At 35.7% G+C, this 14,912-nt stretch overlaps 2 protein-coding genes across 5 annotated transcripts in view; one reads left to right on the top strand and one right to left on the bottom strand.

Moving 5' to 3' along the window:
* The window catches only part of TMPRSS15 (transmembrane serine protease 15), a 118,019-nt gene extending 109,852 nt beyond the window's left edge, over positions 1–8,167 (top strand). For both annotated transcript variants that reach the window (XM_046003930.1, XM_046003929.1), the window contains exons 25-26: positions 3,077–3,216; positions 7,700–8,167. In XM_046003930.1, coding sequence (XP_045859886.1) covers positions 3,077–3,216; positions 7,700–7,855 — 296 coding nt within the window. In that variant the 3' untranslated portion in view covers positions 7,856–8,167. The remainder of the gene's footprint in view (positions 1–3,076; positions 3,217–7,699) is intronic.
* Positions 8,168–8,563: 396 nt separating this feature from the next.
* Positions 8,564–14,912, bottom strand: part of CHODL (chondrolectin) — a 29,587-nt gene continuing 23,238 nt past the window's right edge. Inside the window, exons 5-7 of one of the 3 annotated variants that reach the window (XM_046003933.1) lie at positions 14,675–14,777; positions 12,723–12,801; positions 11,312–11,409 (exon numbers count right to left, since the gene is read on the bottom strand). In XM_046003933.1, coding sequence (XP_045859889.1) covers positions 11,407–11,409; positions 12,723–12,801; positions 14,675–14,777 — 185 coding nt within the window. In that variant the 3' untranslated portion in view covers positions 11,312–11,406. Of the gene's footprint in view, positions 12,802–14,674; positions 14,778–14,912 lie in introns of all 3 variants that reach the window. The other 2 variants (XM_046003931.1, XM_046003932.1) reach the window with 2 other exon arrangements.

The raw sequence follows: 14,912 nt of genomic DNA, 5'->3' as shown, positions 1-14,912 counted from the left end.
CACCTGGATAAAGTCTGATCAAAAGTCAAATTATTACCTGTTACATTTTTCAAATCAATGAAACTATCTTTATTTATCACATAAAGTCTTCACACTCCCATTCCCTAAAAAATGAGAAGGGAATGAATCCCCTTTACCTTCACCATGCTGAGTCAGCCTACTCCGATGTGGCACAAATCTTACAGTAAAGACTGTAAACTCACTGGTTAGCATTATTTCACAGGATGTTTTCCAAACACAAAAAAGATGCATATTAAAACTAAACGAACATAATTTTTTTTACAAAATTCTAGTACTCTGTTCTCTCTTAATGTAACTACAAGGCACGTTGGCTTCAGAATTCCTGATAGAAGTTATTCCATCTAGGACAGAATTTTGACTACCCATTAAAAATTAAGCAAAAAGGAAAGGCACTATATAGTCTGGTGGGAGAACTTGGCCTCTAGAGTCACAATAGATCATGGCCAAGATATTTGAAAAATCCTAATTGCATAAGATGAAAAGCCACAGAATTTTGTGGAAATGTTCAGCTATCAGAAGCAAAGCATTCACAATTAAAACATCCTTCTTACTAACTGAACATAATACAATAAAAATTTAAATAAATGTTAAAAATAAATTAAAAATACTAAAATTTTTAAAATATTAAGTTAAAATACATGTTTAAAATATTCTTAAAAATCAATCAATATTTATTATTGTTATTTATTTATTTATTTATTTGACACAGAGAGAGGTCACAAGTAGGCAGAGAAGCAGGCAGAGAGAGAGGGAGAAACAGGCTCCCCACTGAGCAGAGAGCCCGATGCGGGGCTCGATCCCAGGACCCTGAGATCATGACCTGAGCCGAAGGCAGAGGCTTAAACCACTGAGCCACCCAGGTGCCCCAATCAATCAATATTTTTTTAAAAACCAACAAGAAAAGCACCCTTCTTCCTTGTAAAAAAAAGGGTGATGTTCTAAGTCAAGTCTTTGCCTGATGATTTCAACAGGGTTTCTCCATGGCAATTGTGTTATGTCACTGAAATACGTCATGTCTGCTGTCCATAAAATGTATTCAAGTCAAAGGCAGTATCTTCTATTCCTCCACTTGAAAGATGCCATGATTTATTAAATTTGAAATCTAAAGAGTAAAAATGATTCCTAGATAGATATTTTCTCTATCTGACTTCAACTAAAAGACATTTATGGCTTTTGTAGACTCTTCAAATGTAGACTCTTCAAAAACGAATTATCCCCTAACAAAATTTAAGACTCTTTATTTCATAGGAAATGGGTATTTCTTTTAGGAGCTCAGTAAACTTGGCTCACATTTACTTATTGTTACCAAAGATATACATTTAATTGACTTAAGAAGTGTCTCTAAGAGTGGTATGGAGCCAAGGAAAATCGGTGTCTGAGATCAATTTCATTTAGGAACAAATGGTCAGATCATGTTTACATACTTCCTGGGTGATGGAAATTTTAACGAATTTTATGAACTTTGTCTTATGATTTCCAGCTACTTAACTGTGTAAAACCCAGATCTCCCCTGCCCCCACTGTTATGAGTATATTATCATAATTAACTAGGAAAACCATGAACACATCGTTTACTAGGAAGAAGTGAAGTGATATTAGTCTGTTAAATTAAGGCATTTAGGAAGCTTAAAAGAACTTTATTGATATTTTTATGTATTTTTAATGTGTGTATTCTCAATTATCTTTATGGCAATTGTGGACAAATAAATATTAAATATAAGAACACTGCTCACATTTTTCTGGACCAAAGAGTTGTATCATATATCCATCCAATCTTTTTTATTCCTTGACGAGCAGTAAAATGGGCTTTGATTTTATAATAGCTTATAATGAAAACTAGAGTCTACCAGCCCATGATTGGTCTTCATAGAATGAGTAACAGTGAGATGCTGAATTCCCTCCTCCATCTTCACGTCTTAAAGTCCAATGTCAAACTTTTGAAGTCATCCAGTGATTAGTGGCTGGAGTCACTGGCACCAGCCGGAAGTTGCCACTTGTGCACATCTCCCAACTCCTGTTCACTGTCATGCTGGTACCTTGAAATTGGCCATAGCTGGAGTGTTTACATCACACAAATGATACGTATTGGGATTTTTTTCCTTGAAAACCAATGTTAAACATTGACCAACATAGCACTGAATCTTTCATATATTGCTTTGCACCTTATATACATACACACATGTCCATGTACACACACATACACACACACACATACACACACTTTTTCCTGTTTAGTGTGTGGATTAAACTTGTGTGGAAATGAAGTCACTGCATTTTTGCAGTAACACTGGCTGTCATATGCACTAAGTAATCATCAACTTTCTACCTCTCTTGTGGAACCACATAGAATTGATAATTATTAGAAAGTGCTTCTCAGGTGCCTTTTCTGAGGCACTAGACACCTGCAGGCTTCACATCCCCCTTGGAATTAGTATTTTGGTAAACAGAGAGTCATGCTTGCAGTAGATGAGTCATTTTGTGAAAAGTGTGGGAGTACACCCTGTTACAGAATGCCTCCTTTCTATTCACCTGGGTGTGGATAACAAGCTGATTGCCCTTAGACCAGGGCACAGTTCAGCTGAGCTTTGTCTTCTGTTCCATGTGCACCTGCTCATTCATAGAGCCTCACAAACTTGCTGAATGCCATTATGAGGGAGCACCTCTTCAGGTGTCAAATGAAAAGCCTCCTGGATTTCAGAGTCATTGCTAATTTCCATAAATGAAACTCTTCGTGTTGGTGGACTATTTTTCCCCCCATAAGCAATACCATAACCATTTAAAATTACTGCAAATTCCTAAAGCCTGTCTAGTCCAATCCCCCATTCCTGTTAGCCCTTGGAAACAAAAGGAGTGCTTTACTGTTATCCATTTGGCAAAATCCACAGATGGGCTTCATTATGTGCTTTAAAAATACTAAGGTTTAGCATTTAGTTTCACTATCTATACACACAGTACTCGATAATGAGAGTGAACTGTTGCATAAGACCGATGGCGGCTCATTCAGCGACGCACGCTGATCCCTTCTGACTGGCAGGCCACATTTCCATTTTGAACAGGCCCTACTGCAAACATATTGCAAGAAGCCAATGTCCCTCTTCTATCAAATGAGAAATGCCAACAACAGATGCCAGAATATAACATTACAGAAAATATGGTCTGTGCAGGCTATGAAGAAGGAGGAATAGATTCTTGCCGGGTAAGTATGTAAAACCGTTCATTCTACATCTCCAGAAAGCATTGCTCTATAATGATTTTATGGCTTCACAATGATTAGGGAATAAAGAAATCATCAGGCTTTTAACTTCATTTCTTCTTTTACCAAACTGTGACTTTTTAAAAAATTTGTGGCCTACGTGCATAGTATTCCTAGGGTGGATGTGAGCAATAGAAAGAAAACTCATTTTTAAGGAGAAATACTAAGATCGTATAGCGTTAGAGCTGAGGCATAAAATATGCTTGTGTGAGAGAGTCAGGTAAATTATGTAGTGCTGACCCACTGTTGACCTTAGCTAAATCTAATTCTAATTCTTTAAAACCCTATACAGACTTCAAACAAAACACAGAAAGGGAGTTGGAAGGCAAATTTCACCTCTTGGCTTCCAATTTTCAACCCTGGTTTTGAGTCTGGGGCACAAGTCCAGGGACAAGAAATAATTTTCTGCATAAAACCAACCTGGATACCTTGCTTAGAACCAGTTTGCAACTAACCACTTGTAAGAAGGTTAAAAATTAGAACTTACCCAACAGCCTGGCATAAATCTGGACCTGGAACTCCTACACTAGAATTTTCATCTTATCATTTATATTTCATTTTAGATATGTAATCACATGATCTCACTGAATGTCAACATGGCAATATATCTGATGTATCAGGAGCTTTTGACTTACATGATCACCAGAGAAAACTCCTACCCACAAATTAACCTCACTGAAGACAAAAATAATTTTTCTCACTTAGAAATAATGTAGCCATCTATTAGTGCCATGAAATCCACATGCACTCAACAAATAAAAAATAAATTCTGCCAAATTTTAGAATTATTGTTCATTTTTAGGTGCAGTGTGGAGTAGTCATGAAAGCATAGACTCTGTGCTCAGACTAGTCTTATTTTTTTTTTTTAAGATTTTATTTGTTTGACAGAGAGAGCCAGTGAGAGCAGGAACACAAGAAGGGGGAGTGGGGAAGGGAGAAGCAGACTTCCCGCCAAGAAGGGATCCCGATGCAGGGCTCGATCCCAGGACCCTGGGATGGTGACCTGAGCCTAAGGCAGACACTTCACGACTGAGCCACCCAGACGCCCCTCTCAGACTACTCTTATGTTACTCTTGCCTAAATACTTATGGGTGAGACTTTGGGCAAGTCACTTAAGTTTTATTGAGAGGTTTAAAAATCAGGTAATACATAGAAGGCATTTAAATAAGCACTGAAAATATTAACAGTTTTCCCTATGAGACTTTAGAAATAAATCTTCTAGCTTGTTTTCTGTATTTGAAAATTAATAAGATGTTGATGCCTTAACATCTGCTGGATTAGATTAAACCTGATAGCAGTAATGAACAATGTAATAATTTACAGTAATGAACAATGTAATAATTTACAAGTGTGGACACAGCCATTTCTACCATGGGGAAATCTTTCACTGTTAAAATTCAAATAACTTGTTATATATACTAACATCTATGTCAACATAATTCGACTTGATACAAGAATTTTTTAAACAGACACTTAAGCAGATGAATCTTTATATTTATCCTCTAGTTAAATCAGTGTCTCAAATCATGTTAAACTTTCAGCCTTGTTTTACATTTATTCTGTGTTTTGAACACTTTTAAAGTCAGGCCAAATAAGACAGCTTTCTTCTTGCTTAAAATTTATCTCTGGATCTAATACATTCCTTTTAAAATGAAAAGCATGCTAAAGGTAAGATATATTGCCACTTAGAGGGAGATTTATAGAATTATTGTTCAGGAGGGAAATCAGCTGTACAACTTCAATTACAGTTAATGGGGGTTGTGTGGCAGGTGCCTCATGCACGAGGTAGAAAATATGACCATGGATGCTACTGATATTAGAGTTACATTAAGCCAGTCACTCATGCCAGATCTGTCATATCTTATGTTTGGGTCTAATTTCTAGAGAGTCTAAGTATGTTATTCATTCGCAAGTAGGAACATCTCCACACAGGGCAGGATCTTATGTAATATGTTATCGTGATTGAGTAATCCATAGTATAGAAGGTCACATGATCTTTGTTCAACTTTAATACTATTTTATACAAAAGGATTAACTGATTAAATAGGAATGCCTTTAAAATTATGGATATGCTACAACTGATACATCAGATGAGTGGGCTCTTTTGTTTATGAGACAGGCGCTTTAACCAGCTAAGTCATAGAGCCACCTGAATGGGCTCTTTTGAAGCATTATTTTCCCCTCTACAGTGGCAAAGGATTGGCCTTATTAGTCATTCATACATTCTTAATTATATTCTGGCTTGCCTAAAGCTTGCATGTGTGGGGCGGTTGTCTAGATTTTGAGGCCTCACAAGTGGCTGTAGAAGTCCCCTCTATATAGGACAAAGTGAACTACACAAAAAGCAAACTTGTTTTGCTAGCTATTCAGACCTTTGTTCTATCCCAGTGGTGTTCCAAGATGGCCTCCAGTCCAGCAGCTCAGCAGCACCTGAGAACCTGTTCGAGGAACAAATTCTCAGGCCCCAACACAGACCTGATGAGTCAGCAACTCTTACCCTGGGTTCCAGTAATGTGTGTTTTAGCATACTAAAACCACTGGTATGACAATATAAATTTTAGGTTGATACTCCATGGTCTGGACATTCACTTATATTTTTGAAGTCCACACTTCCACCATCTCTGAGATGGTGGAAGAAGAGAATGGCTTCCTTGAACAAATCAGCAAATTAAGGCATGAAGTTATGTAACAGAACTGAAATGGTAGAGTTAGATGAGTGAAGTGACAGTCCCATGCATAATAGGTCTCCAGCCATTACATCAACAGTTGATGTCCAACTGTTGGGCATCAAGCCTCCCTGTGGATTGTTTGAATATCTGCAAATGATCCAGCACATGTTAGGCAACTTAACAACCTATTCATGGAGTCAATGACTAGATTCTATCGTTTGTTTATTTTTAAACCAAAGGACTCTTCAAAATACCCAAACAGTTGAGGTTTATTTTTAATAATCTCCGAGTCTGTGTTAAGGATATTAAGGATGTTCTCCTTAACTATCCCATAAATAGTTCTGCACCCAAATTATAAATTAAGGGTTTAGGATATAGAAATAAAAATCACAGTCCCTGCCTTCAAACACATTTGTTACATTTAGAAAAGAGGTAACCTATGTTGCCAGTGTAATTTATGTTACTCTGTACCCAAGCAGGAAAAAGTACTTTAATACACCACATTTTTTCCCCTTAAACATGGTCCCAAAGATAATAAAGAATCAAGACAAAAAGTCTCTCGGGATATTTTTTAACACAAACTTGGGTTGAAATACTCTATTGTACCAGGGATTGCAACCAAAATACACAAGGCTTTAAATTCCTTCATAAATATAAAAAAAAAAAGATTAAAAATTTTGCACAATAAATGTAAGAGAAATATCTGTCAATGCCATCATTAAGTAATGGTATGATAAGTTTGCATTATGTTCTTTTGCATTACATACAAATACTCATGTGCAAATGAAATATATGAAATTAACTCTAGCAGAAGCTGTTATAATTAATATTTTCAAAAATTAATTATTCATCAGTTAAAATCTATGAAAATATGTGTGTTTACCATAAATTATATCATTGACATACCTATTTCTATTGAAATGTTAAGATTTTTTCAAATCTGATTGTCTAATGACAAAAAGTTAACACTACCTGAAAGAACTAAAATCAACTCTCTGTGGGAGTTTTTAATTTCTCTAACACACAATGTGGAATAAGTGTCTTTTCTGCAAAGCCTCTCCCTATTCTTAGAACATACTTCTTTTTGTTCTGTTTTTTGTTTCAAGTTTTTATTTAAACTCCATTTGGTTAACATATAGTGTAATATTAGTTCAGGATTAGAATCTAGTGATTCATCACTTCCATACAACACCCAGTGCTCATCGCAACAAATGCCCTCCTTAATCTCCATCACCCTTAATCCCAATGCCCCCATTCAGCTCCCCTCCAGCAACCCTCAGTTCTCTGTAGTTAAGAGTCTGTTTTACGGTTTGCCTCTCTTTTTTGCTCCCCTATGTTCATCTCTTTTGTTTGTTAAATTCCACATAAGAGTGAAACCATATCATACTTCTTTTAATAAAATGATCAGCTTTTGGTATATATTTTGGTTGGGATTCTTCTCCTAGTTGTGCCTTAGAGAATTTCTTAGTGCCTATCAAAATGCCATAATGAAAGTAAGGAAAGTTTTGCTATAAAAGTGCATTATGAAGAATTACATGCAAATTATGTTTTAGTTGTCAAGAGTTTCTCTGTGTCCTTTCTGAGTAGCCAAAAGTTCTCATTCTTAATGGAGAGTGTTGGTGAAGAGATACACAGATGACTTGCAATTAAATCATATTTTGCTCTTTAGTTTTGAATTGATTTGCTTAAAAATAACCTTAGATGTTTACGCCAATTGACAATACATCTACAATTTTCTTTTGCAATTTTCTCTTTAGGGTGATTCAGGAGGACCATTAATGTGCCAAGAAAACAACAGGTGGTTCCTGGCTGGTGTGACATCATTTGGATACCAGTGTGGACTGCCTAATCGTCCAGGAGTGTATGTCCGCGTCCTGAGGTTCACAGAATGGATACAAAGTTTTCTGCAGTGAAGTGTTTCCTAAACCAACATGAAAGTCATGCTATTTTCCAATTTCACTCTAAGGAGCATGGAAATTGAGACTTTTATCAAAATGACTTCTAAAAGACTTTAGTCTTACCTAAGTACCATACAAAATAACTTTAAACTAATACACTTTGATTTCATTGTGATCAGCTAATCTTTCACAGAGGTCATTTCCTTTGTTTTTAATCATTTTTATCAAATTCTCTTATTCAAAGGAATTCTATTGTAAAACATATACCATATACTTAAACTTCAGCAAAATTAGGAAGAGAGGTGAAATAAACTGTTTTGCACAGTATGTTGTTATTTGAAGTAAACTGCTATAAATTATCTAGTTTCAGAATCTCAGTATTCTTTCCACTTTTCTATCTAAATGCATTTTCAATTCATCTTGAGCATATCCTTAATATTTTCCCCGCTCATTAAAAATACGTATTTTAAGTTCATGTCACAGATGTGAACTAAATTGATTGCACAGTGCTCTCAAGCTAATTAAATAGCTAAAAGCGCAAGTCTCTGTATCATCCTTGTATCAAAATGAAGAGTAAATTAACTGTTATTGTCATTCTGTTATTGGATCATTTTTTATCTGCATTAATAATACCATCCATTTATTTCAAGTTAATATTTTTTAACTTCCCAAAAAGTAATCAGACGTATCAAAAAAGTGCAACTATTTCAAATGTGTTTTTTTATCTATGTTTTACAGTGAATGTTTTTAACATGTGCGAAAGTTACTTAGACACAGCTGAATCACCCATTAGAAGCCCAAAAATGTGGAATCAATGAATTTGCCTCACTGCTTTAATCTCTTGGATCATTTCCAGAGTAAGTGCAAACTTCAGTTTAGCTCACCGCACAAAATCTATTGATTTATTTGGGAAGACTAAATTCATTCACACCTACTTAATACACACACACACACACACACACACAATTGTATGGGTCTATATGGTCCAAAGTAATACAAGAAAGAGTAAGGTTTAAAGGAGTATAGACTGGGCCTATGGAAGAAGCCACATAATTTGGGCTACATCTGAAAGGAATGACTATGACTGATGTATTGAAGAGGCATTAGGACCAGGGGTAAGAGTTCAGGGAAGTTCAGGGATTGAGGATAGTAGATAATCACATGTTGCTGTACCAAAAGTCTCTCTCTCTGGGGAACAGAGAAAGGGAAAACAATATCATATAAGAAAGTGTGGGCAGATAATTGGGCACTACAAAATCCTGGTAAACATTTGTGGTATTTAGTCTTAGGACAAAAATCAGGAATCCTCGAACACACTACTCTTTTTAAGAACTTTCCAATGATTTGATCTTAGGAGCAGTTAGAAAGGATGAACAAACAGGGATAGGATGTGTTGCTTGATTTTACTACCTAGATATTGTCCACAATTCACCTGCACTTCAAGACACACATATGTGAAAATACAAACAAACCGTATATCCAAGGTACCAAGTACTTCTTTTCATTTTTCAGAGGTCAGCTAAAAGTTTAAGAAACCCTAAAGACAGTCTCACTGTCACCGTCTCACAAAAGGGAAGCTGACTGTATGGGTTTAGAAACTGATACCAGAAGAGTTCTGCAGGCATGGGTCAAGACAATAGGCAAAACCATGGCCCTCCCCCATCACCTTGCCTCTCCCGCCATGCAGCTGCTGTGGTATAGTCATGGGTGGCCAGACTATGGGGAAAGCACTGTCTCCTGTCCCTCAAGACCCAACTGAAGGAAGAAACACATGGTAGGACCTTGGAGGGAAGATGTAGATCCCAGCAAAGATGGGAAACCAAGTAGGGAAAGGAAGTGCGAAATGTGTCAGATCGGAGCTTAGAATGCAGCTGCTGCCTCCCTCAATCTCTCAGCAGGTCAAAGGGTGCCAGCACCCTCTTATTTCTACTTGTCTCTAAGTTTTGACAACCAACTTTAGTTATGAATTGCCTTAATAAAAGCTCTTTACTTTCCATTTTAAATGGTTTACCAGGGAAAAGTTGAGGTTTAAAATGCTCTGTAACCCCAACTTCCATTCATACCCTTCTTCAATAGTGGTTTGTCTTCCTCTTCATGTATGGATGCAAAACCTGCATTTTGTTCACTTAAAAGATTTAGACAATACCCATGGTCATTCTTCAGAAACAAGAACTTTTTATTTAGATAAAAGGAGCACAGGAACATTTGAAGACCCGAGAGTTACAAGTCTCTTGAGAAGAAGCCACAAGTGTTGAAGAAACTAGAGAAGATAAGACAAGAGGAGCCACAGTTCACTCTCTCAGGCAAATCCTCAGCACGAACCCAGGATCACCAATGCCCTCCAACCCATGTTCATAGTAATTCATAGTTTCTCTCCTTGGTGAAATATCTGTGTGCTGTGCTTACCTCCACTCTGATGGTGACGATGCACCTGGTCCCAACCAGGTGAGACCACTTTACCGCTGATAGAGGCTGAGCAGAACTATGGGAAAACCTTAAGCATGCTCCGCAGCCATCTGCTTCCGGTTTTAATCCCCACCCTCAACCAACCATCTTTGTTTTGTCCGCAAGGGAGGGACCAAACTGATTCCAGAACCCTCAGAGAGCTACTTGTGGTTATATAGGCAACATGTGAAGACATGATTTATATTGTGTACGCCACTTTTGCTCTAGACTGAGTGTAATATTATTGATACAGCTATTAACAAAGTTATTACAAAATCTGTTCAATTTTAAACTAAAAACAACTGTAAGGCACATGTCTTGCACAATTGAAATTAGACAATTCTTGCCTCTAAGTAAAATATTTGAGTAAATTTACACCACAGTTACTGAAATAGCTTCTTATTTCTGAAGAGATTTCCTAAACATTGTCTGACCCCAGAACAGAGAAACTGAAAGAAGATGAACCACTTCTATAAAAGAAACTTTTTCTATGGTAGTAGATATATGTGTGTGTGGAGTCAGTTGAAAACAGTGATACATTTCTTTAATCAAAACAGCATGTATTGAAAAATGAAACACCATAAAAATAAATACTAGAACAGTTCATTTTTATCAAACACGTATGTAAAGGTAAAATATTTTTGCCACTGTAAATTTTAGTACAATTTACATTACATTAACTAGGTTATAACTTATGAAAAGTGACAGAAACAAAAATAACTGCTTCCAACACATACAATTCTCTGATGTGTTGACAGCAATTTTATCTGCATGGTCCATTCCATTTACTTGATGTTTGGGTGCATCCTTTAGCGAAATAAGCATATCTCACTCCATTATTAGCACAGCATATTTTGTAAATGAAATAATAGACATATAAAAATTATTTTAATATTTGCCTCAAGAGGGAGCTTACAGTTCATCTTGCAGGTCCTTTGAGATTTCAAGCCATTCCAAGCTAATGTTCTGATGCCATTCCTGATGCAGATCCAGAATTAGACAATTTTATTTTCTCTTTTGGAGCCAAGTTAGTGAGTTATTATACTTCCATGCCACTTTCTTTTCTGGTGCTTTTCGAAATCCACAGTGTGGACTGGGTTGGGCTAGTTTTTGTTCTTCCTTTACTGAAAAACATAAGAAGATGTAAGTTCAACATCTGGGACTTTTTATTGAAATAGGCATGTTTTGGTCCAAATGGAGATATTTCAGACCCTTATAAAATGGTCTTTCTTCTCTCACCAGCATATCTACAAAAGATTCTAGATTATTCCAGTATGTGAAGATGGTAATCAGGTCATGTGAAATGATAAAAAAAAAAAATTAATCTTTGTTTGAGCCTTCTTAGTTTAGAATTCAGACACATTCAAACACACACACACACACACACACACACGCACACACAAATATGTCTGACATAATACCAAAAAGTTTCATTATAATCACTCATAAATCTTCAATTTATTTGATCACTGATTTTTAAAATTTTGCTTTTTGGATATTCTTCCATTCACATAAGCTGTATTTGATGCCAAATCATCAAAATAGTGTTTTTGTCTTAAGTTTTAGTACCTCCCCTTTGTTTTCCTGTTTTATAGTTAAGTCACTTAATCCCCGAAAGTTTGGCTTTGCTTCAGTCTCTGCAACCAGTGCAGTTCAAAGTAGATTCAGGCCTCAATAACTTACGTCCTTGAGATCTGAGACTGAACTTCCCTTCTGTCAGATATAGAATCCAAGCCCACACTTCCATCCCCCCATATAGGGCTGGCTATCTTCTCACTCTCTTTTTCATAAAATGGCCACTTCTCAGTTTCCTGCATAATTGCCTGTTCCTGAGTTTAGCTCTGAAAATCGTCCTCTACCAGGCTACTTACCAAAATCTAGGTTCCTGGCTCTCATTTCCTGAGAAAGAACCCTCACCTGGATCACTTAACCACTTCTGGTTCCTGTAACTTGGGTCCTGCACTTCCCACAGACCGTCGCTTCATGGACATTTGCCGCACAGCCTACAGGTAACCCATTCCATCTACTCTCAGTCTACCAGACATGGCAGAACTCCATCCAATACAGAAAAGAATTCTTCCTTACAAGCCTGAGCAATACAATTCTATAATACTACTTGATTGACTTCAATGTAACTGAATTTGTTACTAGTAAAATATCATGAACAAATTATATGTTTTGGAGATTTGCTCCCAAAAAAGACCAACACATCTTTTATCTATGAAGTCATCTAACATGAATGAAAAATAAACCAAGCAAAGTTTATGAAAAAAAAAAAAGGAAATTTTTTTCAAATAGTAAATAAAAGATGGTTAATTTATTAATGTAACTTAAATTTTTGTGTAGCATTAGTATTTCATTTAAGAGTTACTACCAGTTAAGGAAACGAGTTATTGCTTTGAATAGGACATGGAATGATATAAACCATTATGTGTACCAGATTGGAATTTAAACTTTCTGCAAGGCACTCAGATGATAATGGAGTTGAGTCTTTGGTGAAGTTTCTCCTTGCTTTCCTGGAAGAAAGGAAAAGGGGAGGATCTAAGAACGAATGAAATAAGCACTACAGCTAATTCCGGCATCTGGAGGTACTCAATTTTGGTTTATTTTCTCATTTAGAGAATTTGAAACAAGCGCAAACTCCTCAGATCTTCAAAGGTATAAGAACATGGAAGATTTTTATATGAATAGGATCTCCACAATAATATACTATTTGGAAGGAAAAAAAGAAACTTTAGAGAAATCTCAATTACTGGCATTGAGTAATTTTTATTTTAGAAATGACAATGTGTATAATATTTTAAAAAATTGTTTTTCAATCTTATTTGTTATTTACAGCTCTTCATTAACAGTTTGCTGGATTAAGGGGAAATTTTTGTTGCATCCTCTCTCCACTTCTCTGGTTTTCAAAATGACTAATCTTCCCATCTATTACCTTAGGTATTAAGGGAATAAAAGAGATATTTACTACTATCTTTTTTCTGTACAAAATAATACCCCAAATTTTTAACTGTGTTTCCCAGATATGTTGGAAAACCCAAAGGACACAATATAGCATTAATTTGCCAGGCTTTACTTATCATTATTCAAAATATCTTATTCAAGGAGCCCGTACATCACATTTTGTGTCATTTAAAACAATTTATGTGAACCGTTTAGACTTTACATCTATTTAACATTTTTTTTTTTTTCGTAGTGGATCTTTATGGCTTATTTCAGAAACAGATGAAGATGAACTCAAATCAAAAGAAAAATATGACTTCATTTGCAGGTCCTTCCCTGATGAAGGCACTCAGTTTTTGTTTAAAATACTGATAAAGGTTCCTTTTAAGGAAACAAAAAGTAAAATAGGAAAAAAAATTAAACGAAATTAAAGTAAAATAAAAGACTGACAAAGATGGCAAGTTTATTCTAGCAAATATGCTTTCATTTAAACACAACACCTTTTCCTTTTCCTTTTAACATGTATCTATATTTCATATATTAATTTTTTAACTGATAAATTGACACACATGAAAAAAATTTCACTTTTAACTCAAGGGTATGATTAAATAGATATAAAAGAATACCCCCAAGAATGTTGCTGTTAAGACATATCATTTTTGGGGCGCCTGGGTGGCTCAGTGGGTTAAAGCCTCTGCCTTCGGCTCAGGTCATGATCCCAGGGTCCTGGGATCGAGCCCCACATCGGGCTCTCTGCTCAGCGGGGAGCCTGCTTCCTCCTCTCTCTAAGCCTACTTCTCTGCCTACTTGTGATCTCTATCTGATAAATAAATAAAATCTTAAAAAAAATTTAAAAAAGAAAGACATATCATTTTGATGGAAACTGACTCCTAAAAGTGACCTATTTTTACCATGGTACTTTATTTCCTATATTCAAAAGATCCTTTGGAAATAAACAACAGCCTATGACTTTAAATTTTAAAAAAGTACTACAGAGTGTACCCAAAAACCAAGTCTTGCATACAACTTGGTGTCAAGATGGAAAGGTTCAGCATTAATGCTTATATGTAATAAACAAAAGACAGTATAGTATAGTTGCGTATGTCATTAGCTTGCAAGGATTCAAATTTCAAATCTGCCACACACACTAGCTAAAAGACCCAAGGCAAACTGTATAACTCATGTAAGCCACCATATCCTCAACCGAAAAGCAGAAACAAAAGAGTACCTACTTCCTATGACTTGTGAATATTAAGTGAAATAATTCATGGATCCTATAATCAAGGCCTATCTTATTAGATTGTATATACTGGATTTGTACTGACAGATAGCAAAATCAGAACTTTCTTAAGGCAAATTAAAAATATAATTCTATACTTTTTAAATGAGTTCTGGAAAACCTATAGAAAACTTTTCAATTTATCTCTACATATATGAATTATTTACCTTTTATGCAGCATCTGGAAACAGCAGGTTCCAAAAGCGACCAGTATCAATAAAAGCAGTGGAATTGTTGGTATAACAACATAAATTAGATTGGGAATTATGCCTACAAAAGCAAAACAGTCTTAGTATAAAAAGATGGCTGAGGCAGAATTCTAACACTAAAACTATATAAACATTTTCCAAAATTTTAGGGTAAAATAGATTTATTATAAATAAATGAATTCTGAGAAAGTTTCTT

The sequence above is a fragment of the Meles meles genome, chromosome 4 (genome assembly GCF_922984935.1).
Source record: "Meles meles chromosome 4, mMelMel3.1 paternal haplotype, whole genome shotgun sequence".
Taxonomy (NCBI): Eukaryota; Metazoa; Chordata; class Mammalia; order Carnivora; family Mustelidae; genus Meles; species Meles meles.
Note: the sequence above shows the minus strand (reverse complement) of the source record. Positions and strands in the feature narration are given on the sequence as shown.